We start from the raw sequence: 27,615 nt of genomic DNA on the forward strand, positions 1-27,615 counted from the left end.
GGGTTGTGGTGCGATTTATTGATTTCGTCAATGTCAAATCTCTTGCACACAGTGCAAGCAGAGCAGGAACTCAGGAAGTGTTCATTTTCCTTCTTCCTTACTTGTAGTGTCATGAATGCCAAGGACATTACAGTTAGCAGAACCTTTAGCTCAAAGAAAAAAGGTGAAATGGGAGAATATTAGGCATTAGGCTGTGAGTGGAAGTGGTATTTGGGGGTGGGGAAGAACATTTGGAGACTGAGGACCTTGACTCCTCATCTTGTGCAAAAGGGGATTGTGGACACCAGTCACCTCAAAGCCAGAAGAGTGTGTTATGAGGCTCAACTCACTCCTTGTGCACACGCACACAGGTGCACAGACATTTGCTCAGGAGCAGGATTTGCTCTGAACTGTTCCACACACCCCTCTCTTGACTTTTCCTCTACTCCACAGTGCTGGAATCTTTTGTTGCCCCTTGAGATCCACTCTCTCCCCTTTTCTGCCCTGCTCCGTGTCCCAGGAGGCTGGTCTATAGGGCAGCATCAAAGGGCTCCCTTGTCCTTTGTCCTCAGCTGGATTAGGCCACCGGGGAGCCAGGCTGGAGAGCTGAGGGCAGGAGGCCAGCGAGGTGTCAGCTTCTACTTCCTAGCTCCCTCCCTGTGCCCAGCAGGACAGAAGATGACAACTTCTACACTCTCGGGCTCTCATGCTCCTGCAGGCCCCGTCTGCTCCAGGTACTACGGTTTCCCCACCTCCCGCCCACACCTTTGTAAATCGCCTCTTTATTACACTTCCTCAAACTACCCTGTTTGAGTGACCCTGACGGACCACCCCTGAAGGCTGCTGAGGTCCGTGTAGCTGGTCTCCTGCTAGCCCCTAGTGACTGCAGTCCACCGTTCTTCAGTTGCCCCCAAAGGCTCTCCTTGGTGTCTCAGCGCTCCTGGCCAGCACACAACCCCATCTGAGCCTGGGTGGCCGCATCTCAGGTGGGCACACCCAGAGCCATCCGTGGGAGGGACACACAGGCCAATCCCCTGGTGGCCACCCCCTCCACTCTCCAGCACCACTGTGTTGTCTCCACAATGAGAAGAAGGTAATTCATGAGGATTCACGAGGAATTAAGCCTAAAAACCTGCTCTTGAGGTCCAGGTTAAGACTACAGACCCTGCTCTGAGCAACTAAAATTTTTTGTAAACCCTTGAGCCCAGGGAAGCATACTAAAACATCAAATTCACCATTGGAAGCCCTTCACATTAGCTCATGTGTTCTGTGGGTATGGCCCGTGTGCTCTTTTTTTCCTTTTTCTGAAGAAGGTTAGCCCTGAGCTAATATCTGTTGCCAATCCCCCTCTTTTTTTTTTTGCTGAGGAAGACTGGCCCTGAGCTAACATCTGTGCCCATCTTCCTCTACTTTATATGTGGGACATCTGCCAGAGCATGGCTTGATAAGTGGTGCATAGGTCCGCACCCGGGATCCAAACCTGTGAACCCCAGGCCACCAAAGTGGAGCACGCAAACTTAACCACTACATCACCGAGCCGGCCCACTGTGTGCTCCTTAGAGGCTCCTGTGATTTCTTGGACGATAAGGGGTTCCTATACTTCCTGCCCCAGATCCAGATCCAACCGTTTAAAAAAGACACATTAAAAAAAAAAACAAAAAACAAGGTCATAGATACAGAGAACAGATTGGTGGCTGCCAGAGGTCGGGGATGGGAGGAGGGCGAAATGGGTGAAGGGGGCCGAAAGACACCAAAAGAAAGACATGTTAAAGAAAATAGGCAGATTCTCCACTCACTAGAGGATAATAGACCATCGTTGAAAAGAAATAGCTCTTACTGTGAGAAACAGCTTTCCCATTGAGTTTATGGGAGGCAAAGCTGAGAGTCATGGTGTCACGGCGGATGAGCACGAAGGGGCTGAATGATGGGGAGCCTGAAGACACAGCGTGGAAGTGTTCATCAGCTAACGGCTTGGGTTTGCAAGCAGGGCTATGCAAGACGACAAAACAGGAGAGAGCGAGTACAAGGCGACAAGCACACTAACCAGGGTCAGGATAGACAAGGACCATGGAGCCACTCACCAAGCCCACCAGGCCCCTCCAGGCCTACTCAGGGCTGGTCTTCATTCCCATTGATATTATTGGTAAACCTCACAAAGCATTTCCCACCAGAAGGACTGGGCCTCTGTGCCAGTCATCGAAGGAGAACACAACTGCATGCAGTGAGGCTGTGACTCTGGGGTGGAAATCAGAGCCCCCTGAAAAAAGGCTGGATCTACATCTGGGGAGGGAAGTATAGAAAAGGAGCCAGAATCCCTGTTGTACAAGAAAGCACAGGACCTCCAAAGGCCATAATAACAGGGCGTGCTAGCTGATGTGAAGGCCTCCCAATGGTGAAGGGGAACCTTTTCAGCATCAAATAACATTAGGAATGGATTAAAACATACACACACAAAAAAACAAACAAACACACCAGGTGCCTTCTCTTCCACTGACTCCCTGAACCCTCCCCAGCCCGAGGGGCTTTGGAAGTCAGCCTCTCCTGTAGGGTGACTCAGTGAACCTGGAAGCATTTCTCCCTCTTGTGGCTCCTGCTACTTCCTCCCCAGGCAGCCACTCCTGGGGACCCTCTCTTGGCTCTCGTTCCCCACACTCTTCCAGCTCAGTAGAGCTGTGTTGAGACGAGCACCAAGAGGGCCCGTGCCTGCTCAGGGCTGTTCTTAATTTCCATTAGTATTATTTGCTCACAAAGCATTTCATACCGGAAGGCTTATGTGCTTGGTTGGCTACCCAGAAAGATTCCACTTACTTAAAATGATAAAATCAGTCCCTGTCCCTCCCTGCCTACAGGTCATGTAGAGCAAGATAAGATGGAAACTGTTCCCCACCCTGTATCCCCCTCCTTATCTTTCTTCTAGAAAACATTCTTTGGCTCATTCTGCTTTTTGTTTTTTTTTTGGTGAGGAAGATTGGCCCTGAGCTAACATCTGTGCCAATCTTCCTCTATTTTGTAGGTGGGATGCCACCACAGCATGGCTGATGAGTGGTGTGTAGGTCTGCACCCAGGATCTGAACCCATGAACCCTGAGCCACTGAAGCAGAGCATGCAAAGTAACCCACTATGCCAATGGGACCGCCCCTGCTTCTTCTTTTGACCTTTAGCGAGAATGCTAGAACAGATATGAGCTAATAGATTTAAAAGAGCCTCGAAGGAAGAGAGAAATGAACTAGTTCGGCTTTCGGCAGCAGCAGCACCCAAAAATATTATCAATGGCCTCTCTAGGGTAGGTGCTGTTAAGAGTCAGAATGAATCAACACATGGTCCCTGCCCTGTAGGAGCTGTATGCTCCATGACAAGACTTGACATGAAGGAGTCCCTGCTCTACAAAGAGGGTGAAATCACCATGTTGGCGAAATGGCTGGGCAGGAAACACTTTAGCAGTGAGTTCGTCAAAGACATAAATTGTCAATGTTGAGGTCCTCAGAGATCTTCAAATCTACCCCCCTCGTCTGACAGACGCTGAAACAGAGGTCCAGAAAGGGAAAGAGACTTGTCCAAGACTGAACAGCTATTTAGTGGCAGCACTAGGGCTAGAACCCACATCCCTCTGCCCAGGCTAGTGTTCCTCCTATATCCATGAGGGGCCCCAGGTCTAGACAGCCCCCAGCCCTTTGGCTCCTCTGCAACCCTTAAGACTTCCCTCATCAGCCCTACGTTCAGAGGTCATGGCAAGTGTTGAGCTTTCTAAGCAGGCCCCTTACCCCTTTCAAAACAGTTCTTCCCAAGGGACAAGGATGAGCCACTTTGTTTTCTAGTGTAGTGAGAAAAGGGCTGGCCTGGAAGGGAGGCACAACTGGGTTCTAGGCCTGCCTCAGGCGTTTCACAGCTCTGTGATCTTGGGCAAACCCCTACTCCTCTCTGAGCCTCTGTTTTTATTTTTTTTTTTTTTAAAGATTTTATTTATTTTTTGCCCCCAAAGCCCCAGTAGATAGTTGTATGTCACAGCTGCACACCCTTCTAGTTGCTGTATGTGGGACTCGGCCTCAGGATGGACAGAGAAGTGGTGCCTCGATGCGCACCCGGGATCCGAACCCGGGCCGCCAGCATCGCAGCGCGCGCACTTAACCACCAAGCCACAGGGCCGGCCCTCTGAGCCTCTGTTTTTAGTTTTTGGTTTTTTTTAAATAAGATGAATGTGAATATTGCCCTGGATGACCTATAATGTACCTGGGCAGAGCTAAAGTTTGATGATTCTACGGGCAGAGCTAAAATTTGATGATTCCATAGTTTTCTCGGAGGAAGTTTCTGAGAACTTTAGGATTGCTTTCATACCACCTCATTCTAGAGCAACGCTATCCAATAGAAATATATTACGAGCCACATATATATATATACAAAAGTTTCTTATAATCCCACCAAAAAAAGTAAAAAGAAATAGGTGAAATTAATTTTAATAATAGATTTTACTTAACCCAATGTATTCAAAATACTATTTCAACATGTAATCAATATAAAACAAATTATTGAGATAGTTTACATTATTTTTTTCGTACTAAGTCTTTGAAATCCAGTGTGTATTTTACATTTATAAATGTGGACCAGCCACATTTCAAGTGCTCAATAGGCACATGTGGCCAGTGGCTACCATACCAGACAGTGCAGGCCTAGAGTTTAGCTCAGGAGTGACGGAACCTGACCAGTCTTCCTGCCTCGGGCCTCACCCTCCTGCAGTCCATTCTCAAACTCCACTGCTACCGGTTATTTTTCTAAAAAACAACTCTAACTGCGTCACTCCCCAGCTTAAAAGATCTCTAGTATCTCCTACCCTTGTAGGACAAAGTCTGAACACCCTGGCATGATTTACAAGACCCTTCAGAGGGGTGGGCCCAGTGGCACAGCAGCTATGTTCTCGAGTTCTGCTTTGGCGGCCAGGGTTCATGGGTTCAGATTCTGGGCATGGACCTACTCACCGCTCATCAAGCCATGCTGAGGCGGCATCCCACATAGAAGAGCTACAACTCCACAACTGTGATACACAACTATGTAATGGGGCTTTGGGGAGAAAAAAGAAAGAGGAAGATTGGCAACAGATGTTAGCACAGGGTCAATCTCCCTCAAAAAAACAAAACAAAACAAACCCCTTGTTTGACCACTGAGCTTTAAAAAATAATAACAAACGACCTCTCACAATCTGGCCCCAATTTCCCTTTTAAACTGTTCTCCTCTCTCCTCCCCCTTCCAAGATGTGGCCGCATTGTTCTCTCACCCGACCCGGATTTTCCATCCTCCCTGCATTTTTTCTCTCTCCACTCGGTGATCTCCTTGAAGATTCGTTCAGTCATTCATTTGTCCCTTCATTCATTCAAGGAGTGCCTACTAAACAGTCAGGCAGCGTGGGGGGCGTTGGACCCAACTCAAAGGACTACAAGGAACCTTCTTTGACCGAGTCTTACCCCTCCCCCAACCCCACCTCCACCTCGGCTCTAGGGTTAGCCCTTATCACCCAACTGGGTGGCTTGTCCGCGTGTCCTCCCCACTCTCTCCGAAGGCGTGGAAGGTGCGTTCTTCGCCTGTTCTTCAAAGCCTGCCGCATCGTGAGTGTTCAATAAACCGATGAGGGGGTGAAAGACCAACCAATCCCCGCCTTTTCATCTGAGGAATGAATAGGGAAGAACGGAACAGGGAGGGTTGAGGGGACCATCCACCCTGATGTCCTAATGTAGAAACTAGGTCTTCCCAGAGTGGGCCAGGTCGGCTAGGATCGCCGCACAGCCCTGGACGCTCCCCAGCCCAGCGAGGCATTAACCTAGGCCGGCCTCCCGACCCCCCACCTCACCCCGCCCCTGCCAGCGTGGCCGGGAGGGAGCCGGGAGCGAAAGGGACAAGCAATGGGGGGGTGGCGCTGGCACCCGCGGGCAGGAGACCCTCAGTAGGGGCCCTCCGACCCAGGGGTGCGGAGGAACCCACGAGCAACAGCTGCGTGGACCTGGGTGGGACAGCCGCGGCGGGAACTACAAATCCCAGGGGGCGTCGAGCCCAAGAAGCGGAAGGGGAGGGCTTGGGCGGGGCGGGCTGGAGCTGGGAGGAGCGGGGCGGGAGCCGCGGCAGGGACACGCTCCGGCTGCGGGCGCGGCGCGCGGTGACCATGTCCCGGGGCAGCAGTTGCAGCCAGACCCCAAGCCGGGCCATCCCCGCCACTCGCCGGGTGGTCCTCGGCGACGGCGTGCAGCTGCCGCCTGGGGACTACAGCACCACCCCCGGCGGCACGCTCTTCAGCACCACCCCGGGAGGTAGGCGCGGGCTCGGGTGCGGGCTGTGGGAGGACGGAGCGGGCAGAGCGGGAGGGATCGGGAATCGCCAATTGGACGGGGCGGCCAGGCTCTGGGGGCGCGGTGACTGGGAAGGGGCATCAAGGAGGCAGCGAGGGTCACGGAGCGAGCGGGTGGCCGCCTCCCATTGCCTGCCCTCTGAGTGCGTCCTCCAGAACCGGGGCTGCAAACTGCCCCGTTAAATTTCCTCCTTCTGGGAGAGACAGCTGAGCGTCCTCCACCCTAACAGATATTAGGACTGCCACATGCTGAGATGTGCTGCCCCTTGTGGGTGTTGGGGACAGTTCTGGGGCGGAATAGGGTGGGGTCAGGGCGGCCCACAGATCAAAGAGGGGCCTGGCCTGGGGTTTTTAGGGATGGGATGGGCGTTCTCTTTTGGGATAAATGATTCTTGCAGAGTCCTTTTTCCTTCCCGAGGCCCCCCCTGTTTTGCGTTGGGCACGCACCCCCTGACAGGTTTTGGGCTGAGAGTGGTCGCCTGCTGCAGCCGGTTTCTGTGGCAGATTGCCCATTTACGCATATGGGATCTCCACAGAGGGACCTGGGGCCGCGGGCAGCACTGTGCCGAAAGACACGTTCTTCTGTTCGGGGGGAGGGGGACCGTGTGACCTCTCTGAGATTGGATGAGGAAGAGGAAGCTGAGCTGGCACGGGTAGGGGCCAGCCTCAGGCTGTCCTCGGGGAGCCAGGCATTCCCTCCCAGCCCGGGAGCCCAGGCGCACAGGCGCTGATGAAACCTGCCCGCCGGTTTGCATGATGAAATCCTCGTGGCTCACCACTTCCCTCCCATACTAACGCTGCCCCCACCCCCTTTTGCCCTTTTCTCCTCCCCTACACCCTCCTCCACTGCTCCTGCCCGGGCTACTACTCGAGAAACGCCGCCGATCCTGGCGCTCCGCTGAGAGGCAGGGGTACGGGCGGACGCGGGCGGGGCGCAGCCTCATCTGCCAGCGTCGGGGGCCACACGCTTGTTTTCTCAGGCAGCTGTCCCACCGCCAGCGAGCGCAGCCAGCTGCGAGGTCTTGGGCTATTTGATCCAAAGCATAGAACGTTAGGACTGTTAGGGATCTTAGATGTTCTCGTCCAACCGTGCTGCCTTTTTTTTGAGGGGGAAGGAGGGAGGGGAGGGGGAGAGTATGCAGTTTTTCACGTTTTATTGTACTTTATTAAATTTCACCATTAAATAGCATATGTGTATGCTGGTCTTATGACGAGATTTTTGAAATGTAAAGTTATATTAGACATAGAATGTAACAATTAGAAACTCTAGGGGAGGTAAAAATTCTGTCTACAAACATTTACACATTTTAGAGGCACAAGTAAATGATATAGGGACAGGAAGACATTATGTAAAACTTTGGGTTGTAATTGGAGGAAAAACCTGTTCAGGACTGAACTGAGGTCCTTGGTTGCTGACAGAGCTTGGATTGAACAAAATCCTTATTAGTCAGGAGAGACAGTAGCAACAGGATAGACTAAGAAATTGGCTCATGTCTATCTGGAAGGTGGGGGCTGGCCAGTCTGAAGAGAGCAGGGCTGGCTGGAGGCTGGAAATCCAGTTGGATGTTGCAGCTCAAGTCTGAGATCTGTAGATTTAAAAGTTTGGAAACAGTCTAGAGGCAGAATGTTAGTGCATCTCTCAAAAATCCTTGTTTTCCAAACAGGCTCCTAGGATGCTTTCCTCAAATGGGGCTGTGCTGCCTTATTCTACAGAACATGGCACTGAGGCCCCAGAGCTTGAAAACACGTGTCCATTGTCCAACGTTACATTGTTTTCCCAGATTGAACAAGAAATAGCAGCCAAGCATTGAGGGGAAAAATGCTCTCTCTTCTATTAAAAATGATCCAAGGGGGCCAGCCCTGTGGCATAGTGGTGAAGTTCAGCGTGCACTGCTTTGGCGGCCGGGTTCATGAGTTCAGATCCCAAGCACGGACCTACACCGCTCCTCAGCCATGCTGTGGCGGCGTCCTATATATACAAAAAATAGAGGAAGATTGGCACAGATGTTAGCTCAAAGCGAATCTTCCTCAACAACAACAACAAAACGATCCAAGGAGAAGTTCCCAGTGACTCTTCTTGCCCCTTTTGACTCGTTCTCTTTCCCTGCTGGGCCTTTTGTAGTCCACGCTGTTCTGCTTTCTCTGTGTCATGATGTGTCTTTCAGGACCTTTCCTGACCATTTTAGGGTTCCTTCGAGTGATGTGACTCTCTGCTTGATCTGTGCAGAGCGGGCACTAAGGCAGGCCTGAATGCTCAAGTTAGCCCTTTTTTGCACCCGTTGTTGCTAGATGGGGACGGATCAGATTGGAAGCAAAGCCAGGGGGCTGAGGCCAACCGGAAGAAAGAGCAGTGCCAAGAGCCTAAAGCCAGCTCTTTCTTTTCTGGGGTGTCCAGCGGGGCAGGCACAGCTCACAGTCTGTAACCCGGAGAATCCTGGCTTGCCGCTGCCTCCGTTAGCAAACCTGGTCTGCCTCAGGTAGCCAAGGCGAGAAATCTTCCTCCAAAGCCCAGTTTACCCCACCCCTTTGCCAGAGTGGAGCCACTGGACCTAATGAGAAAAGGTTGTTCCTGGCGTCCTTCTGCTCCAGTCTCTGAGTGCTGTCTCTCAGTCCTCAGTGTGCGTATGAATTACCTGGTGACCTCATTTAAATGCAGATTCTGATTCTGTAGGTCTTGGGGGTAGGGCCCGAGAATCTGCATTTCTAAGTAGCTCCCAGTGATTGGCCTAAGTACCACACTCTGAGTACTCAGGAATTAATGGAATTTTTTTTTAAATAATTGTATTTATTTATTTTTTTTCCCCCAGAGCCCCAGTAGATAGTTGTATGTCATAACTGCAGATCCTTCTAGTTGCTGTATGTGGGATGCAGCCTCAGCATGGCCGGAGAAGCGGTGCGTCGGTGCGTGCCCGGGATCCGAACCCGGGCCGCCAGCAGCGGAGCGCACGCACTTAACCGCTAAGCCACGGGGCCGGCCCCAGAAGTTAGGTGTTCTAAGAGAAATTTGCTGAAGGGAGTTTTGGGTTTGAATATTTGAGTCCATGGAGTCTTGAATATCTCCAGTAACCATAAACTAGCAGAACCTTTAAAGGGGTCAGAAACCTTCCTCTCTCTGTCCCCACCAACCTCTGTGTTCCCAATTCCATCTTGGATGTTTGACCCCAAAGCCTACAGGGGTTGCTTGGGTGGTAGTCATACCTAAGACCTGCACCTGGAGAAGGTTAATCGGAGGCAAGCAGGTAGGGCTGCAGGTGTTCATGGCACCCTGTTTGGTTAGACAAACAAAGTCTGTGCCCAGGAAGCTTATCTTGGAGCAGTTCCGAAGTCTTTGGCTATGGAACAGATGGTGCTGGGAAGAGGGACAGTGGGTTGGACACTGAAGCCGGAGCACAGCCAGTGTCCCAAGGCCTTAGGCACACAGGGGTGGAAGTTGTCACATTATTAAGTCAGATTGAAAGAACTTGAACAGTAAGGCAGTGAGGGAAACATAATGGGCCTCTTTTCACAGTGACCTGAGCTTCCTTTGAAAGCATTTAGAACATTTTATACTATGTCCCTCATTAAAGACTTTGACGGGGGTCCTGGTGTAGAGCACCCCAAACTCCTTCTGATGCCCACGAGCCTCCCTGTTTTTAAGGCATTCATCACATCTAGAATTGGAAGACAGTCTGACCTCAAGGGCTTGGATTGCTAGTTAGGAAGATGAAGGCACACCTGAAATAGAATTATAAGCATCAAAGTTGTATTTATAGAATGAAACAATTAGACAGACACTTGCCCTACCCCCCATAACCAGTAGAACTTGTAAAATACTCAGGTAAGAATTGCCCACTCCAAGTAGTCAGCCTGGTAGGCCTTACATTCTGACAATGTGGACACAGCTGTTAGATTTTAACCTCCTTTAATGGCTTACATATTTTTTTCAATATCCTCAAAGGTGACAGGGCCTTGTTATTTGAAAGAGGAGTTAGATTTTTTTTTTTCTGAAAGCAAAAAAGTCCTTCATCACCAAATTTGGTGAAAGTGTGGGCAGTGTGGTATCATATTTATCTGTTGGTATAAAGTAGTGTGACATTTTCTTGTATGGGTCTTTATTTGGTGTCAGTCCAGGAGTTAGGAAGGGGCAGCAGTTTTGAAAAAAGAATTGCTTCCCAAGGTGAATGTTTTTAATGAAAAATGTACACTAGTACACATAGATTCTTGTGTGTTCAAACAAACGAAAAACCTGTTACTTTCTGGTCTTTCTTAGATCCGTGCCAGGGTTCTTCCTCTATTGCGATTCATGACAAATGGATCACGTGTGTTTGTTTACATGCTTGTCCTCTAGGTTAGACAGGAAGTCCTTTCGGAGCAGTCTTACTCATCTCTGTGTCATCACCACGGAGTGCCGGGTCTGGGGTTTGGAAGGTGAAGGGTTGAAAAGAATCCTGGAATGAAGGCATTCTCAGGGTAATCTAGCTCTTTACCACCAAGCCTGAGTCTGAGCTGGCTTAATGATAACATTTAAATTTTCCTTTTCTGTCCTTTCAGTTGCAGGGTGTAATTGTTTATCTTGGAATGTCCCAGGTACGGAAACTAACTTTCTCTGAACTTTCCCACCTATCCCAGTATTACCGATAACAGCACTACTGATAGTATTTTTCCCAATGTGTATTGAGCAGCAAGTGGAAGGAAATGACTTTTTCATATACTGAACAAGTCAGTATTGGGGCCAGGGTCTCAGACACTGGGATTGACGCTCCTTATTTACTTGTTTGCAGCCAGCATCACTGACTTGGCAGGACTAGGTGACATCTACCCGTGGCATTTGGATACTCAAGGACGTGGGCAACAAAAGGTGCCTTGTAATCCAATGTCTGTGTCCATGAAAGTTCTCTGAGGGAGCTCAGACACTAGGCCCAGAGTATCAGGGCTCACCAGCTGCCCAGAGATAATTGTCTTGATGCAAATGGCTGTATCAGTTAGCTATTGCTGTATAACGAGCCATCCTCAAACTTAGTAACTTCAACAACACCACCAATCTGTTATTTCTCTCCATTCTTTGGGCTGGTTGGGCATTCTTTGATGACCTTGCCTGAGCTCACTCATCTGGCTACATACAGTTGGCAGCTGGATTCCCCTGGGCTAGCAGGTCCACGTTGGCCTTACCCACGTCTGGGCATTGCTGGCATCACCTGGAAGGCTAGAGCTCTCTCTATCCTCTTGGTCTCATGCCGTTCAGGAGTCTAACCTGAGCTCATTTACATGGCAGTTCTCAAGGCCTCTGAAGGCCTAGGCTCGGAAGTCATGTAACGTCACTTCCGCAGTGTTCTATTGATCAAAGCAAGCCAAGGGCTAACCCAGATTCAAAGAGAGGGAGAAATAACTGCCTTTGAATGAGAGAAGCCTCATGTGTGAACAGGGTTGGGAGGAGTTATGGGGGCCACGTTTTCAGACAATCCTCCACGAGGGCCAAGCCTCCAAGAATGGTCCTTTGAGGGAACTTATCTGCCCATCCTGCTGTGTGGGTAGCAGAGCCAGGGCCAGTGTAGAAGCAGACCGGAGTCACAGCCTGTTAGTTGACTGATGGTTTAAGAACAGGACACCTTCCTAAAAACACTGAATCATAGGTCCCATGCCCCATTTTCAAGGCCTGAGGCCCAGCTCCACAAAGCAAACCATACAGAGGGCCATGATGCCAGGCCACTGGGAATATATTCTGCTTTGTGTCCTGCCTTCCCTTACTAACCACCACCCAGCCTACCTCCTCCTTCTCTTCAGGCAGCTGAGCTTGGGAAACACCCTTCAGAGGAGCCCACCTGCCCAGCGCTGCCTGGCTCCCATATGAACATCCTTGATTTAATGGAGTACTGGCCATGGAATGGAATCAAATTTCTGAGTCCAAAAGGAGTGAGAATACCAGGAGGTGCAGTGGGTTCAGAACTCCCTTTGGTTTCCTGGTGACGCACAGTGTGGAGGTTAAGAACTAGATCTCTTGCCTTAAAGAGAGTGTGTGTAAACAGATTTTTCTCTCCTCCTCTTCAGAAGAAAAGGAGAAAGCGGGCCTACATGAATTTGCTAGGGCTGCCGTAACAATATACCTCATGGCTTAAACACATATACTATATGGCTTAAACAACAGAAATTTATTTTCTCAACAGTTCTGGAGGCTGGAAGTCCAAGATCAAAGTGCTGGCGGGGTTGGTTTCTCCTGAGGCCCCTGTCCTGGGCTTGCAGCTGGCAGTCCTCTGGCTGCCTCTTCATGGGGCTGTCCCTCTGTGTGCTCTTGGTGTCTTGCTCTCTTTTCTCATAAGGACACAAGCATACGGGATTAGGGCCCCACTCTAACGGCCTCATTTTAACTTAATGGCCTCTTTAAAGACCTTATCTCCAAATATAGTCCCCTTCTTAGGTACTGGGGGTTGGGACTTCAACACATGAATTTGGGGGAAGGGAGGGCACAGTTCAGCTCACAACAGGGCCCCTCCCCTTTCCAGCTGGACAGCAATTATTGCTGTGTACCAGGAGGCATTTCAGAAGGGCACCCCTGTTGGTAATGAATTTCAGGTGTAGCTGCACCCTGCTTTGCACAGGTACATTTTTAAAATCATTTTATGTTTTTTTTTTGTGAGGAAGATCAGCCCTGAGCTAACATCCATGCCAATCCTCCTTTTTTTTCTGCTGAGGAAGACCAGCCCTGAGCTAAAATCTATTGCCAATCCTCCTCCTTTTTTTCCCTTTTTCTCCCCAAAGCCCCAGTAGATAGCTGTATGTCATATTTGCACATCCTGCTAGTTGCTGTATGTGGGACACTGCCTCAGCATTGCCAGACAAGCGGTGCGTTGGTGCGTGGCTGGGATCCAAACCCGGGCCACCAGCAGCGGAGCGCGCGCACTTAACCGCTAAGCCACAGGGCCGGCCCCCTGCACAGGTACATTTTGAAGTGTTTGTGGGGAAGTAAGGGAAGAGGAAGGAGCTTGGCCAGCCATTAGAGTAATTATTTCAGCTATTTTGTTCTGAATGTCTCTAAACGCCTTGTCCCTCCTGCTTAATTTTCAAGTAAACTGGCCTATTCCTTCATACGTCAGGGCCTCAAGGGAGGGACTGGCCAGAAGGGCCTTTTGCCGCTTGCTGATCGCCCCCCTTTGGTATTCAAGAAGCTTCATAGGATTCCTAGCCCCTGAGAAACATCTGGATCTTGGTTCTCTTTGCAGAGCTGGTGGGGCCAGAAGTGAAGAAAAATCTTAAACTGAGAATGCTCTGCTGCTTTCACCAAGATTTTTCTTCCTGACAAGTCAGCTCTGCTTGCTAAAGAGACTATCCAGCAAGAAAAGCCACCCAGACACACATAGTTCCCGCCTGGTGTGTAGCGGGGAGGGGGGGAAGGAGACGCTGGCACGTCTGTGTGTGTCCCTCCAGGTTGACACAGAGCTGCTGGTGAGAGCTGAATTTAAAATCGTCCAGAGGATTTTGTTCACAGGCTGCTGGCTTGCATCTGAGCACAGGCATTCAGACCTCCCCCTGACCCTGTTGTGAAATGTGCTCCCTTTCCCTGGAATGGGAACAGCAGTTCTAGGAATTCTGTTCTTGTACTCTTGCTAGGCCTCACGTCCCGCTCAGGGGAAGAATGCTGCTGCCAGGGGAGGCCCAGGGGAGAGCGAGGGATGCACTTGTCTCAGTTTACAGGAGTCGTATCCAGCAGGCTTTTGAACTTGAGTGTGGGTACTATGGGAAGATGGAGAAGAAATCAAGGCAGCCCTCTCTCTCTCGGGGAACATCCTGTTCTGGCCAGACACTCAGAAGAATAGTAAAAATTGGAAGACCCCTGGAATTTTTCCAGTTGCCAATGCTGGCTGAGGTGCCCGGTCTGCCTTGCTAGTTTTAAACAGAGGTTGCTGTTTAGGACTGGAGTTAAGAAAGGCTTGGTCTGCCTCTGGGTGGCTGTGAGGGAACAGCCTTTCTGAGCCTCGGTTTCCTGTCTGCGAGTTGAGGATGATGTATCTTCCTCGTGGGGGGCTTTGGGGAACACTGAGACCTGGCATTTCAGGCTGTGAGTGCAGTGTCTGGCCCACAGGCAGGCAGTGATGACAGATGGAGATTTAATCTTCATGAAACTCCTGTGAGGTGTGGATTTTGTTATTACCCTCCTCTTAGAGCTGAGGAATGAAGCTGCGACTCAGAGTTGGAGGGCTGGTACATGGCGAGCCCAGGTTGGAGCCCAGAACTTCTGCGTCCAAGCCCCATGCTATTTGCACCACATTAAGCACCTGCCAACAAGGAGATCCTAAAAATAAATGGTAGCGTATCAGAGCTGGAACAGACCCTAGAGATTACCTATAAAGCCTGGCGCATGGTTGGTGCTTTAAAAATAGATTGAATGAGCCTAGTACACTGGCCTTGTTTACAGATGTGGAAACCAGACCCTAAGGGAATGTCTACGTTGCTTTACACATTCTAGCAAACTGTCCACCACGAAGCATGCCTTGAGAAAAAGTACCGTTCTTGTATTTGGTGAACATCAGGAGTTTAAAGTCCCAAACAACACTGGTTACCAAGCATGCCAGAGCTCATGGTGGTTCTTGAAGCCTGTTTCTGTGGGCCAAAAAAGGGTGGAGGATGCCCTTTACCCCCCTCCATCTCCCCCTCATCTCTTTTCAGGGTTGCTTACCTCCCCTCTGATTTGTCCCAGCTATGACCGTATAATTGCCATATAATGGATCCCTGGTGTGGACAGGACTGAATAAATGGTAAAATATGTCACCTGAAGCCACACTGGTCATGATAGTAGCTAGGATTTGTTTGTGCAGCTTCTTTGTGTCAGCCGCAATTCTAATCCACACAATAACCCTGGGAAGCTGGCGCTGTCATCATTATCCCGTTCTACAGAAGAAGCAGTTGAGGCACAGAGAGATTTAGTAGTCACTTGCTCAGAGTCGTCAGAGCTAGCAGATGGGAGAGCTGGATTTCCAACCAGGAGGCTGTGGGAAAAGTATCAAGTATTCATCCCAGCATAATGTTCCCGCCCCCTCTCTCCACAGGGTGGGGAACTCCTACGGCCGCTGAAGGCACATTTCCCCCACACGTGTTTTTATGGTGTTGCATTTAAAAAGGCTTTCGGATAGGAAACAGCCTCGGTTCTTCTCCACAGGTAGCTCAGGACCGAATCTTGAACTCTATCTCCCCTGGGATCCTTGAACAGGATCCCAGCTACACAGATGGTTTGAAGCGTGGGAGGATCCACCTCTGTCGTTGTCCCCCCCACCCCCTGCTCTGCACCCTCAGTTTCTCCAGTCTGCGTCATCCTCAGCCCACCTCCCCCATGGACCCCCCACCTTGGGGGCAGGCAGAATTGGGGTGACATGGATGTCTCTCTGGCCCAGGGGTTTAGGGTCAGACTGCCTGGCAGCAGGAAGATAGGGCCGATGGGGGGCTTGGTATCTGTCCCCACCAGTACACACAGGGTAGATCTCTCCCCTGTGCCTCTGTGGTCCCCACACATGCCTCTGTTGTTAGACCTTACACACGACTGTAATTGTTTGTTGACAGGTGTTTCTCCTCCTACAGAACTGTGTGAGTCTGAGATCAGGGAGCTGTTAATATATCTAACTGTTTCTCATACCCCTGCACCTAGCACAGTGCTGGTACAAAGGGCTCAGTGAGGGAATACATGAGACCAGCACACCTACTTTCAGGGCGTAGGACTGAGCAAGGTTGGAAGGTGTGTAGGTGAGGGTTAGCACCTGTCCCTGGGTCACATAGTCCCTATCCCTGAATACAGTTGCTGGGAGTGAAAATCGAGCGTGGACCTCAGCCCAGAGAGATGCTGGAGGGGTGAGCTCCCCCGACTTCTCCAGCCCAGCAGAGAGCCCCCGAGGCTTTTGAGGGGGCTTCCTGGTTCCAGCCAAGGCAGTTCTAACTCGACTTACTAGAAGAGGAGATTCTGATCCTATATCCTTATTTATTTGTTTGCTTAATGTCCCTATATCCTTATTAGAATTTTGTATAAAAATATATACATACCCAGCGGCCGGCCTGGTGGCGCAGCTGTTAGGTGCACGCGCTCTGCTTCAGCGGTCCAGGGTTCGCCAGTTCGGATCCTGGGCGCGCACACACGCACCGCTTGGGAAGCCGTGCTGTGGCCGTGTCCCATATAAAGTAGAGGAAGATGGGCATGGATGTTAGCCCAGGGCCAGTCTTCCTCAGCAAAAAGAGGAGGATTGGCATCAGATGTCAGCTCAGGGCCGATCTTCCTCACACACACACACACACACACACACACACACACACACACATACCCAGTGTAAAAGATGTTTTCTTCCCCTTACTCCTTATCTCACCCCCCAGAGGTAACCAAACACAACATACATACAGTCTGTGCCTCTTTCTTATGCAATATATGGTGGACAGTGGACACTTTGTATTCCAGGTGGTACAGCAGCTGCACAGCATTGCATTGTAGGGCTGATCCATAATTGATTGAACTTGTCCCTCAGTTCAAAAAAAATCAGTTTTATATATATATTCTTATTCTGTCTACTTTTTTATGTGCTTGATTTTTTCTATAATAAAAGTATTTAAAAGTTATAGTACGTAAATAGTTTATATATGTAAATAGTTGAAACTCAAAAGTACTAAAAGGCTTCTAACAAAACAACCTCTTGCCTCTCCCACCTCCATCTCACCCTTCAGAACCAACTAACAACATTTTTCACCTCTTTCTTTGGGAATTTACCTCCATATTTCTAATTTTTTCTTTTATCTTTCTTTCTTCTTCTTTTTTTTTTTTTGTGAGGAAGATCAGCCCTGAGCTAACATCCATGCTAATCTTCGTCTTTTTGCTGAGGAAGACTGGCTCTGAGCTAACATCCATTGCCAATCCTCCTCCTTTTTTTTTCCCCAAAGCCCCAGTAGATAGTTGTATGTCACAGTTACACATCCTTCTAGTTGCTGTATGTGGGATGCGGCCTCAGCATGGCCGGAGAAGCGGTGCATCAGTGCGCGCTGGGGATCCGAACCCAGGCCACCAGTAGAGGAGTGCACGCACTTAACCGCTAAGCCACGGGGCAGGCCCATAATTTTTTCTTGATTTTATCTATTGACTGTTTTTTTTGAGAGGTGAGAATTTATTAGCATGTGTATACTCCTCCTCTCTTCCCATTCTGCCAATATAATTATAGCAGAAATTTTAAAAAACATATTATTTTTATTACTATGACTCTTGATGAGCCAAGCAGTTTACAATAATAGCATTTCCATTGTTTTTACAACTTTAAAAAAAATAGAGTTAATAATTGCTTCATTTTAAAATGTGCTTTAGTTTTCATTCAAGTCTTCCCATACCTTCCAGCATCTCTAAAATGCCTCTTAGTATGATTTTACACACAAAGTCAGACTTCTGGATTAATCAGCCCATTTTTCCCCTTTATCCTGAACTAATGTGGTTTGGCTGCTCTGGACCTGCCACGCAGCCGTTGACGTGGGATTCCCTGAAACCCCTCATCTTTCTCTAGAAAAATTTTGGCAGAATACATCCTCCTGTAACTTTCTGAAAATGTCTCTATTCTACTTTTACTTGATTAGCATTTGTCCAGGTATAAAACTAGGTCGAGGGACCGGCCCGGTGGCGTAGCGGTTAAGTGCATGCGCTGCTTTTGGGCAGCCTGGGGTTCGCAGGTTTGGATCCCAGGAGCACCGATGCACCACTTGTCAAGCCATGCTGTGTGTTGTGCTATCCCATATAAAGTGGAGGAGGATGGGCACGGATGTTAGCCCAGGGCCAATCTTACTCAGTAAAAAGAGGAGGATTGGCATCGGATGTTAGCTCAGGGCTGATCTTCCTCACCAAAAAAAAGAATCAAAAAAAAAAAAACTTAGGTCGAAATGAATTTTCCCTCAGGATTGTGAAGGCTTTGACCCACTCACTGTCTTCAGGCTTCCAACGTTGCTGTTGGAAAATTTTATGCGATTCTTATTCCCAATCCTTGTGTGCACCTGTTGTTTTTCTCCTCCTTTCTGGAAGATTTTAGGATTTTCTCTTTATCCTCAGTATTGTGAAATGAAAGTTGAGTTGGTGTTTTTAATTCATTGCACTAGATACTCAAAGGGTGTTTTAAGACTCATCTCTTTCAATTTAGGAAAGTTCTTTCTTTTTTTCTATTTAAGTAAATTTTTTTTTTACCAGTTTCTCTTTTCCCTCTTTCTTGACTTCCTATTATCCAACACTGGATCTCTAATTTGTTATCTTTTTGCCTCTTTTTCATCTTTCTGTCTTTCTGTTCTTTAAAGTCTTCTGCTCCCTTAATGATGTTTCTTCCTGTTGGTTTGTTTGGATCTCTTCTTAAATGTTGTAAGATTTTCTCAGAAATACGTGGAGACATTTGGTTGTTTATACAGTCACGTGGCACATAACGATGTTTCAGTCAAGGACAGACTGTATATTCAACAGTGGTCCCATAAGATTAGTACCATGTAGCCTAGGTGTGTAATAGGCTATACCATCTAGGTTTGTGTAAGTACTGTAGGGGAGAAAGAAATTTTCCACTACCCGTCTAGGTTCTTCTCACTGGTCTAAGAATTAAATTGACATGAGACAGATTAACAGGAGAAAAACAAATAAAAATTTAATAACATGTATACATGGGAGAAACCTAGGAAAACTGAGTAACTCACCAAAATGGCCAAAGCCCTCACCTTAAATCCCATCCTCAGCTAAAGACAAAAGAAGATGTTGGGGGTGGGCAGAGTCAGGGACTTCAAAGGGAGGGAAAGCAATTCACAGGGAGGTGAAAAGGAGCAAGTATTTGGCCACACAGAAACAGAAGAACACAGAGGGGAGCCCAACAAACAGGCTTTTCTAGGTTCTTCCCTGTCTGTCACCTAGTTCATGTTACGCTAAGGTGAGAGCTCGCTCTCTGAGATAGATTTTCTTATCTGCATTCTTTTAGGCAGTTAAATGAGAGGTAACAAGGAAAACTTTCTGAGTCTTTTGTTTCTTAAAAATAATCAGCCTAAAATAATCCTCATGTTAAAGAGACATTTTGGGTTGGCAAATTTGTTCCCCTTCGTACACTCTATGATGTTCACACAACGATGAAAGCACGTAACGATGCATTTTTCAGAACGTATCCCCGTTGTTAAGCAATGCATGACTGTATTTAAGAGTGAGGTACCCAGGGCCAGCCCCGTGGCTTAGCGGTTAAGTGCGCACACTCCGCTGCTGGCGGCCCGGGTTCGGATCCCGGTCGTGGACTGACACACCACTTCTCCGGCCATGCTGAGGCCGTGTCCCACATACAGCAACTAGAAGGATGTGCAACTATGACATACAACTATCTACTGGGGCTTTGGGGGAAAAATAAATAAATAAATAAAATTTAAAAAAAAAAAAGAAAAAGAGTGAGGTACCTAAGAACTGACTAGAAGCCCCTTGTGAGGTCCAGAGACAAGTGAGCTCTATCTGATGGCTAGTTGGTTTTTTCATTGGGGACCCCCCTTCCAAAGTCATTTTCTATAGATCTTTGTCTTTACTCTTTGTTCTGAAGCAGGGCAGGGGAAGGGGTGTGAGGCTTACCATTCAGGAAGCCACCTTCAATTTAATTTCCCTGTCTCCTCTGCCTCCTGGGGTTCCATTCCTCCCTTCACTTTCTGTCTTCATATATTGTGATTGGGGAACAGTTTGAGTCCCACTGGCATCCAAGTTCAAGTATGTGCTTCTATTTCTTGTTCTTGGTATTTTGCATGACTTTTGAGAGAAGCAGCAGGAAAAATGTGTTGGCTCTGCCATCTTGAAGCTGCTAGATCTTCAAAAGCTCTTCATGCTCTTGTTTGTGAAACCTAGTGGAGTGGGGTCATTTTCCCTAATATAGAGAGAAGAAGTAGGCCCTCCGCTAGAGTGTTGTGTGGAGACCGCCTGGTGTGACATCCACATACTCCAGAAGAACACACCTGACCAGCACCTCCAGCCACTGCTGCTCAGTGCCTTTCGGGGACCTTTGCATCCCCCTATGGTTCCATTTCCTGTCCCAGTATGCAGGCCAAGTCCCCAGCTCCAGGAGACCGCAGCAGTGTTTTCAGCCAAGGGTTCCTATTTTTGACAATATGAGGCTGTGTGTGTTTTGTTGTTTGCCTCATCTGTGGGAGGCTTAGGGAATTTCCTGAAGACCACTGTTAACTGAAGCTGTGTAGTGGTGGGTCCCATAAGGGATGGAAAAAGAAATGGTTAAAAGTCAAAGCAACGTCTGTAGGAAACATTTCCACCATGTTGATCGCCAGCTCCTGTTCTTCACTGGCCCCAAATGAATCAGAGGTGGCTTTGTGGTCCCCTCCCCTCCTGGGCTGGGCGCCTTGTCGGCCACCTTTCTAAACACCATTCTTTACTCCTGGTGGCCTCCCTCCCCAGCTGAAATACCCTGATGGTAGGTGTCTGAGGTGCCACCTCTGCTGGCATTTAATTTATGGATTTTATTAGCTCAAATGAAGATTTTTATTTTATTTTTGCCATAGGACAAAAGGCACAGAGGCTGTTTTCTTTTTCTCTTTCAAGTGTAATTAAGGATTTAAAAATCACAGGGGCCACTTCTAGGTGTATACCCTAAAGAATTGAAAGCAGGGTCTCAAAGAGATATTTGCACACCCGTGTTCATAGCACTATTATTCACAATAGCCAAAAGGTGGGAGCAACCCAAATATCTGTAGATAAACAAAATGTGGTATATCCATACAATGGAATATTATTCAGCCTTAAAAAGGAAGGAAATTCTGACACCTGGTACAACAACATGAATGAACCTTGAGGACATTAGGCTAAGTGAAATAAACCTGTCACAAAAAGACAAATACTGTATGATTCCACATATATGAGGTACCTAGAGCAGTTCAATTCATAGAGACAGAAAGTAGAATGGTGGTTGCCAGGGGCTGGAGGGTGGGATTGGGAAGTTGTTTAATGGGTATAGAGTTTCAGTTCTGTAAGATGAAAAGAGTTCTGGAGATTGGTTGCTCAACGATATGAATGTACTTAACACTACTGAACTTAAAATGGTTAAGTTGGCAAACTGCATGTTATGTGTATTTTATCGCAATTAAAAGAAAATCTGTGGGGGCTAGTGACCTTTATTTAAAGAACTTCCCCAGAAGATGCTGACCCCCGAGTTCTTTTTGAGACTATTGACTCTCCAGCTCTTAAGTTCCACTCCAATGGGGTCAGTTCCCTACTCTTTGGTGAACAAACCAACAGAAAAGCAAAGTTGGGGGGAGGCAAGGAAAAAGGGTCTCTTGCCAATCCTTGAGGATTAAGAAACAGAGAAAAGTGGTCCCACCTCTGAAGCCAGGACATCCCCCTTCAAGGAGAGGGCACCGTTGTCGTCCATTTGTAATGCACTGGACTCCTAGGCATTCAGGCTGTAACACAGCCCTTCATGTTACAGAGGAGGAAACCGAGGCCCAAGTGGGGACAGGTGGGCACAGAGGGTGATGTACACAGGGTCACACAACTGGTTGGTAGCAGAGCCTAAAGTGCAGCCCTGGTTCTGTGTTCTTTGCTTTACACGTTGCCCCTCAGAAACTTTAGCCCACCCAGTGATGATGAGCAGCCCCTCAACCTTAATATTATTGCCTCTCAGACAAGGAGAGTAAGGCTGGGTGGCCGCCTAGATTAGGCCAATCAGGCTGGGACAATACGTGCAAGTAGGCCAAGTTCATCTTTAGGTATCCCTCACCATTGCTCTGCCCTTCAGCATCCCAGTTCCTCCGCAGCATGAGGAGCCCAACCTCATTAACTGAGACTGAGACTCAGAGACGCGCATGGATTCCTCTCCTTGCCAGGGTTTAACCGAGGGACCAGTGCTTAACATCGAGAACTGAATCTCAGCTGTTGGAATGTCGCTCATCATAGCTTTTAAGTGAGGGAGGTATTTCAGGGTTATTGATAAGGAAGGGTGTTCCTGAAGTCTTTAAATCATGGTTTCTAAACTCGGGTCATTCATATTCCATCTGCAGTTTTTATTGTACTTTGCATTCTACTTGTACATATATTTAATATTTCTCTTTGTATCACCGTACCTTTTAAGTTTTGTTTTTATTATATTTTATTGAATATATATTACATAATATATAATATATAACATATTTATTCTATTATCATATTAAATTATATATTAAAAGGAAACGATATCACGACTATATATGGAAAACCAGATTCACTTGCCATAAATAGAAGGTAACTATAAAAAGAAATATAGTGACAACAAGACAGTTTTTAAATTCTAGCTAGATTCCATTGCCTGCTGAAGGCTTTGAGCCTGAGGCCTGCTCTTCGTTGAAAAGGGAGCAATCAGGAAATGTTTGTGAGGTGTTAAAGATATATTACTAATACTGTACTGGTGCTTTAGAGGTAATCGAGATTAAATGGACCAAACTCGAATAACCTTCTCACTGTTCACTGTCGCTTGATGAATCAGGTGGGTCTCCCACAAGGATCTTGGGACGGGGACCTGTACTTTAGAAAACACTCCTTTTTAAGGTGTCACTCAGGCAACTGCCCTTGTGGGATGAGTCCTGGGTGTGGTTTAAGGATAGTGAATAATTCCATAAAAGACATGCTCCTCAGCCTAGGGGGACACTTGTAGAAGGAGAAGAGAAAGAAAATGGATGAAATGCAGACCTTGTACAAACTCTGAAGTGTGGTGACACATCAGAGCAGATGGGCAGACTGTGCACAGGGTGCCCCAGGGAAGATGGGCTGAGCAAAAGAGCCTTTTGTGGGGCAGGTAGAGCCCATGTGTCACTCCTCTCCATGAAGCCCAGGCAGGAAAATTCTCATTTTCATTAGGTGGGGGAATCACTTAATTTTCTGTTTGCTCATTTATAAAATGGAGTTAAAGATCCTGGATATCCCACCGGGGTACTGCAAGGAGGGAATTGAAAAATGAATAAAAAACGCACTTTCTCCGCTGTCAGGTATGATTGTCACGAGTAGTAATGCCGAGCAGATTCGGTAAGTGAGTTGGTGGGCCTTAAGGAGAGAGCACAGGATGCACAGAGCTCTGAGGGGAGAAAGGGTGCAGTCTGGTGGCCAGCGGGTCCCTTCTTCCATTGGAGTGCCCTGTGTGAAGGGGAGTCAGGGTGGGTTGGAGACAGCAGAGTCCCGCGCTGCAGCCAGGCACCTGAGTAAGCCACACTTCTCCTTGGTCCAGCTTTTACAGGAAAACCTGCTGCCTTTGCTGCAGCCACCCCTCAAAGAAGTGGAAAAACGAGCAGGCAGGGGGTTCTGGGTGGCTTTACCAGTGTCCCTGCCCCCTTCCAGGTACCAGGATCATCTACGACCGGAAGTTCCTGATGGAGTGTCGGAACTCACCTGTGACCAAAACACCCCCGAAGGACCTGCCCACCATTCCTGGGGTCACCAGCCCTGCCAGTGATGAGCCCCCCACAGAAGCCAGCCAGAACCACCTGCGCAACAGCCCAGAAGATAAGCCGGCGGGCGGTGAGTGGTCGGGCTTGGCCAGGCTCTCCCTTGGGAAGGGAATGTATGAGGCCATAGGTCCCATCCACTAGGGAGAATTCCAGGGAGGAGGATGATGGTGACTGCCCCACCCTGTAGAGCAGCTCAGAGTCCAGAGTGTGGAGGTAGGGATGGGCAGTGGGGATAGAACTTTCATTGGTACCAACTTTCCCCATGCAAGGAGCCCAAGAACCCCAGAAAAGGCAGTTTAGCCTCATCAGGTAATCTAATTAGCAGTGGCTTGTTTGAAGTGAAAGGAGCTCCACACAGCACCTTTCCTAAGTGTGGCCTTTTATATAATTGTCCCTGAAGCATTACCACATATCTGCAACACTTGGAACACACCCATGATGTTCATGTGCAGGAAACGACTTATGAAAGACACAGTGTACCTGCCCTCTAGGAAATTACATGTCTACAGGATCAAAAGGGCATCCAGGATGCCTTCTGTCAGGGTGTTGATCCACTAGTGGATTCTTGATGAAAACAGGTAGAAATAATGCAACCAGTTGTTTATGCAGGTTTGACATGGGGTAGCTAGGTCCTTCCTGGTGTCGTGCCCCACCCCCCCAAGTCATCGGAACAGCCACCCAACAGAGATGTGTGAATGCACTCTTTGTGGCCTCGTGACTGGCTGGGCAGAGTGTCTGATCTGAGCTCCCCCTCGGCGGAAGGATGCAGTTTAAGCACTTGCAGACAACCTGAGTCAGCCTGGAACCTGCTGACCCTTCACCCGGAAGGCAGTTCACCAAGCCCAGACAGGAAGCAGCTGAGACCTGGGGCTGGGCTGGCTCTGCTGACGGCAGCAGAATCCATATATCCAGGGCCTGTGGACATGATTCATAATTATCTTGGGAATCCCACAGCCCAAGACAGGGAACAGTGGCCTTGCCTTTCAGACTTGGAGAGGAATGGGAGGGAGGGAGGTGGATTCAGGCACACACAGAGAGCAAGATGAAGGACAGTGCTAGACAGCATGGTTACCTGCCATTTGTTAAAGGATGGAGAGAAGGATGGATAGATTCATGTGGTTGGTTTCATGGCGGGTGCCTCCCAACCCCACTGTTTGCCTCAAACCAAAGACTAGAAGTGGAGGATGGAGGTGGTCAACACCTGAAATTGTTGAGTTGCCACCACCTGAAGGCTGCCCTTTGTCCCTACTTGCACGCCCTCTTCCCTCCCGGTTTCTAGAGCTGCTCTGGCCCATAACAGGTGCAGGTTGGCTCAGTGGTGCCCCAGGTGGACAGCTCTTACCCCACAATAATGGCCTAGAAGTTCCATGCAGTTGTGTTGGGGTGTGGTGATGAGGGAGGGAGATAATTTTTCATTTTGCTTATCTGGATATAAGAATCCAAGGCTCCTGCCCTTGGAGCCACTGTGGACCAGTTGTTTCCCTGTGGAGGCCAGAGCAGGCATCTTGCTATATAGAACCCTGGAGCAGCCTTGCCCAGGAGATCGTGAGTGAGGCAGTTCTGTTAAAAAGAAACAGGCTGCTGCAGCATGAATTCTTTGGAAATTTTAGAGGAAAGGGTTGGGTGAGGGCAGTGAGTGGCTGAATTACTCAAATAACTGCTTTACCACAGGGGCAGGCCATTCCGTGGGCAATCGGATGTATGCCTAGTAGGTTATGGTACCATTTTCTAAACCAAACGTTGGGACACATGCTCAAAAAAGTTTTATGTTTAAGGAATATTTTTCTATGAAGTTGAATTTATTTCAAATCACAAGTAACCAACCATTCACTCTTATTAAAATTATACAAAATTCAGGACTGTCCCCTCTTCCATGGGGAGACGTGGTCTCTGCTCTTGCTTTGGGATTGGGGAAGAGAGCACAGCTGGACATGGACCCTTCAGGCCTGTGTTTCCAGGAATTCCTAGTGTAGTCCTCCCTCAAATCTCCTTGGCAGCATAAACCTGGCCCCTGCTCTTTTTGTAGGAATGACAGAATAAAAAAATAATGCCTTTCCCTGGCCTTTAAAATGTCAGCCCTACCATTTGCCCATTGCTCACCTGGCCTTCTATTTCTTCTTTCCCTAGGTGAAGAGTCACAGTTTGAGATGGACATTTAGAAGACCAGCCATCTGTTTGAGCAATGCCTCTGGGCCCCTCTGGCCCTTCTCGGGAGAAGAGTCACACCAGCCAGGCCTCATGAAAGTTATCATCCTGGGCAGGCATTGGGTGTGGGGTCGGCCACCCCAGCCCTCTGCTCCCTCACTCAGGGCACCTCCTCCCCCTTCCTCTTCGAGAACACCAGCAGATACCTCCATGTGCCTCATTCATGCAGGAGCTGCCACCCGAGGGGAGTGATTCCTGGGAGCACACCCTGCAGCCCAGGGCCAGGACGTGGACACAGGAGCCCTTCCGAATGATCGTCTGCCTCTTCCAGCCCCATCCTCTGGGGGCGCACCCACCCCTTCCTTAGGTTGGTGTGCATGGGAAAGCTCCCCTCCCCCTCCTTCCCCAAGAGAGGAAATAAAAGCCACCTTCGCCCTAGGGCCAAGAGTTGGCCCCTGTCTGAGCTCTTTTCAACTCTATATGGATAACTAACCCCAACTACTCTCTGTATGGTGCTTATCAGGCACTTTCCCATATATTGTCTCATTTGATTCTCACACCGAACCTATAAGGTAAGTAGAGCAAGTGTGATCCTCATTGTACAGCTCAGAAGACTGGCTCAGAGAAGTTAAAATCGCACACTAGTGAGTGACAGATGGGACTGGGTTTGAGCTTGGCTACTCCCATCTCTTGTGTTTCAGTGGTGGGTGCCACCTCTCTTCTGGGCTTTGTCCCCCACACCACCCCAAGCCTGTCAAGTGACCCAGTTACCTTCGCTCCGGGGCCCATTCCCTGCGAGAGTCAAAAGGAAGAGACTGAGCCTTGGCCAATGTAGAGTCTCTTTGATCCATGTGCCCCTGATGTTTGTCAAGTGATCCCTTTGTGTGAGCTGTCATGGGGGAGACAAACATGAGACAAGCTCTGTGCCTTGAGGATCTCATTGAAACGTAAGATTTGCCCCTGAGAAAAGGTAGCAAAAAAGAGATTGTATAGGATGGTTACCAGTGAGTGGTCCAGGCAAGCGGAGGCTTCATGGAGGTAATGCTACAGCTAGGTCCTGAGAATGAGTGGGCTAGGGGGTAGGCAGGCGCCCAGTGTTCACAAGGTCAGGTGGTCTTGGGGAACCAGGATGTACGAGGCCAGGACACCAAGTTGCCCACTTTGGCCAGAGCAGGCAATTTGTGTGCGTGGGAATGGCTTTTATAAATGGCCAAAAAAGGGCCAGATTTCTAAGAGCCTTGAATGCCAGGCAGAGGTCTTTGCTGAGAAGCAACAGGGGTTTCTCATCAGAGGATATGCTGGGGGATGGATGGCCTTTGACCAAGAGGCAGTAGCTGACTTGGACTTTACAAGCTCTGGGCACATAGCACTTGACAATCTGCCATCTGGGGAGCAGCAGATGTTAGTGGCCAAGTACCTTGCCTGGCTTTTTCTATAGCTGAGTTGGAGTCCCCTCCCTTTACAAGGAATGTGAAGGCAGCTGGAATCCATGTGCATGGTGATGGTGTGTGGAAGGACCCAGCCATAGTGGCATGTTGACTCCAGGCATGCAGCATCCCCTCTTGTATGAATGGAAAGTGAGACTACGGAGGGGCCACAGCCAGAGCAAAGACAACAACTAAAGCTTTAACTAGGATCAAATGAGAGATCGGAGCAGCCTTCCCAAACCCTTAGCTTTTCAGTAAGAGCATCTCACTCTCTTCCCTCCTGACATCCAACCAGAGGGCTTGCTTACAAGTCTACATGATCAGATCCATTCCCCTTCTTGGTCC

At 48.7% G+C, this 27,615-nt stretch overlaps 1 protein-coding gene across 1 annotated transcript; it reads left to right on the top strand.

Annotated features, from left to right (window-relative positions):
* Nucleotides 1–6,086: 6,086 nt before the first annotated feature.
* EIF4EBP1 (eukaryotic translation initiation factor 4E binding protein 1) lies at nucleotides 6,087–26,290 on the top strand. The gene is made up of 3 exons (XM_004428858.3): nucleotides 6,087–6,269; nucleotides 23,589–23,768; nucleotides 25,826–26,290. Exons 1-3 carry the CDS (start codon nucleotides 6,125–6,127, stop codon nucleotides 25,855–25,857), a joined length of 357 nt encoding a protein of 118 aa, XP_004428915.1. The 5' UTR covers nucleotides 6,087–6,124; the 3' UTR covers nucleotides 25,858–26,290.
* The last annotated feature ends 1,325 nt before the right edge of the window (nucleotides 26,291–27,615 follow it).

The sequence above is a fragment of the Ceratotherium simum genome, chromosome 28, assembly GCF_057802395.1.
Source record: "Ceratotherium simum simum isolate JZ-2026a chromosome 28, ASM5780239v1, whole genome shotgun sequence".
Lineage (NCBI taxonomy): Eukaryota > Metazoa > Chordata > Mammalia > Perissodactyla > Rhinocerotidae > Ceratotherium > Ceratotherium simum.

Coding starts and splice junctions, on each gene's coding strand:
- EIF4EBP1 (XM_004428858.3), top strand. CDS start 6,125: ATGTCCCGGGGCAGCAGTTGCAGCCAGACCCCAAGCCGGGCCATCCCC. Junction 6,270..23,588: donor CTTCAGCACCACCCCGGGAG/GTAGGCGCGGGC, acceptor GCCCCCTTCCAG/GTACCAGGATCATCTACGAC. Junction 23,769..25,825: donor AGAAGATAAGCCGGCGGGCG/GTGAGTGGTCGG, acceptor TTCTTTCCCTAG/GTGAAGAGTCACAGTTTGAG.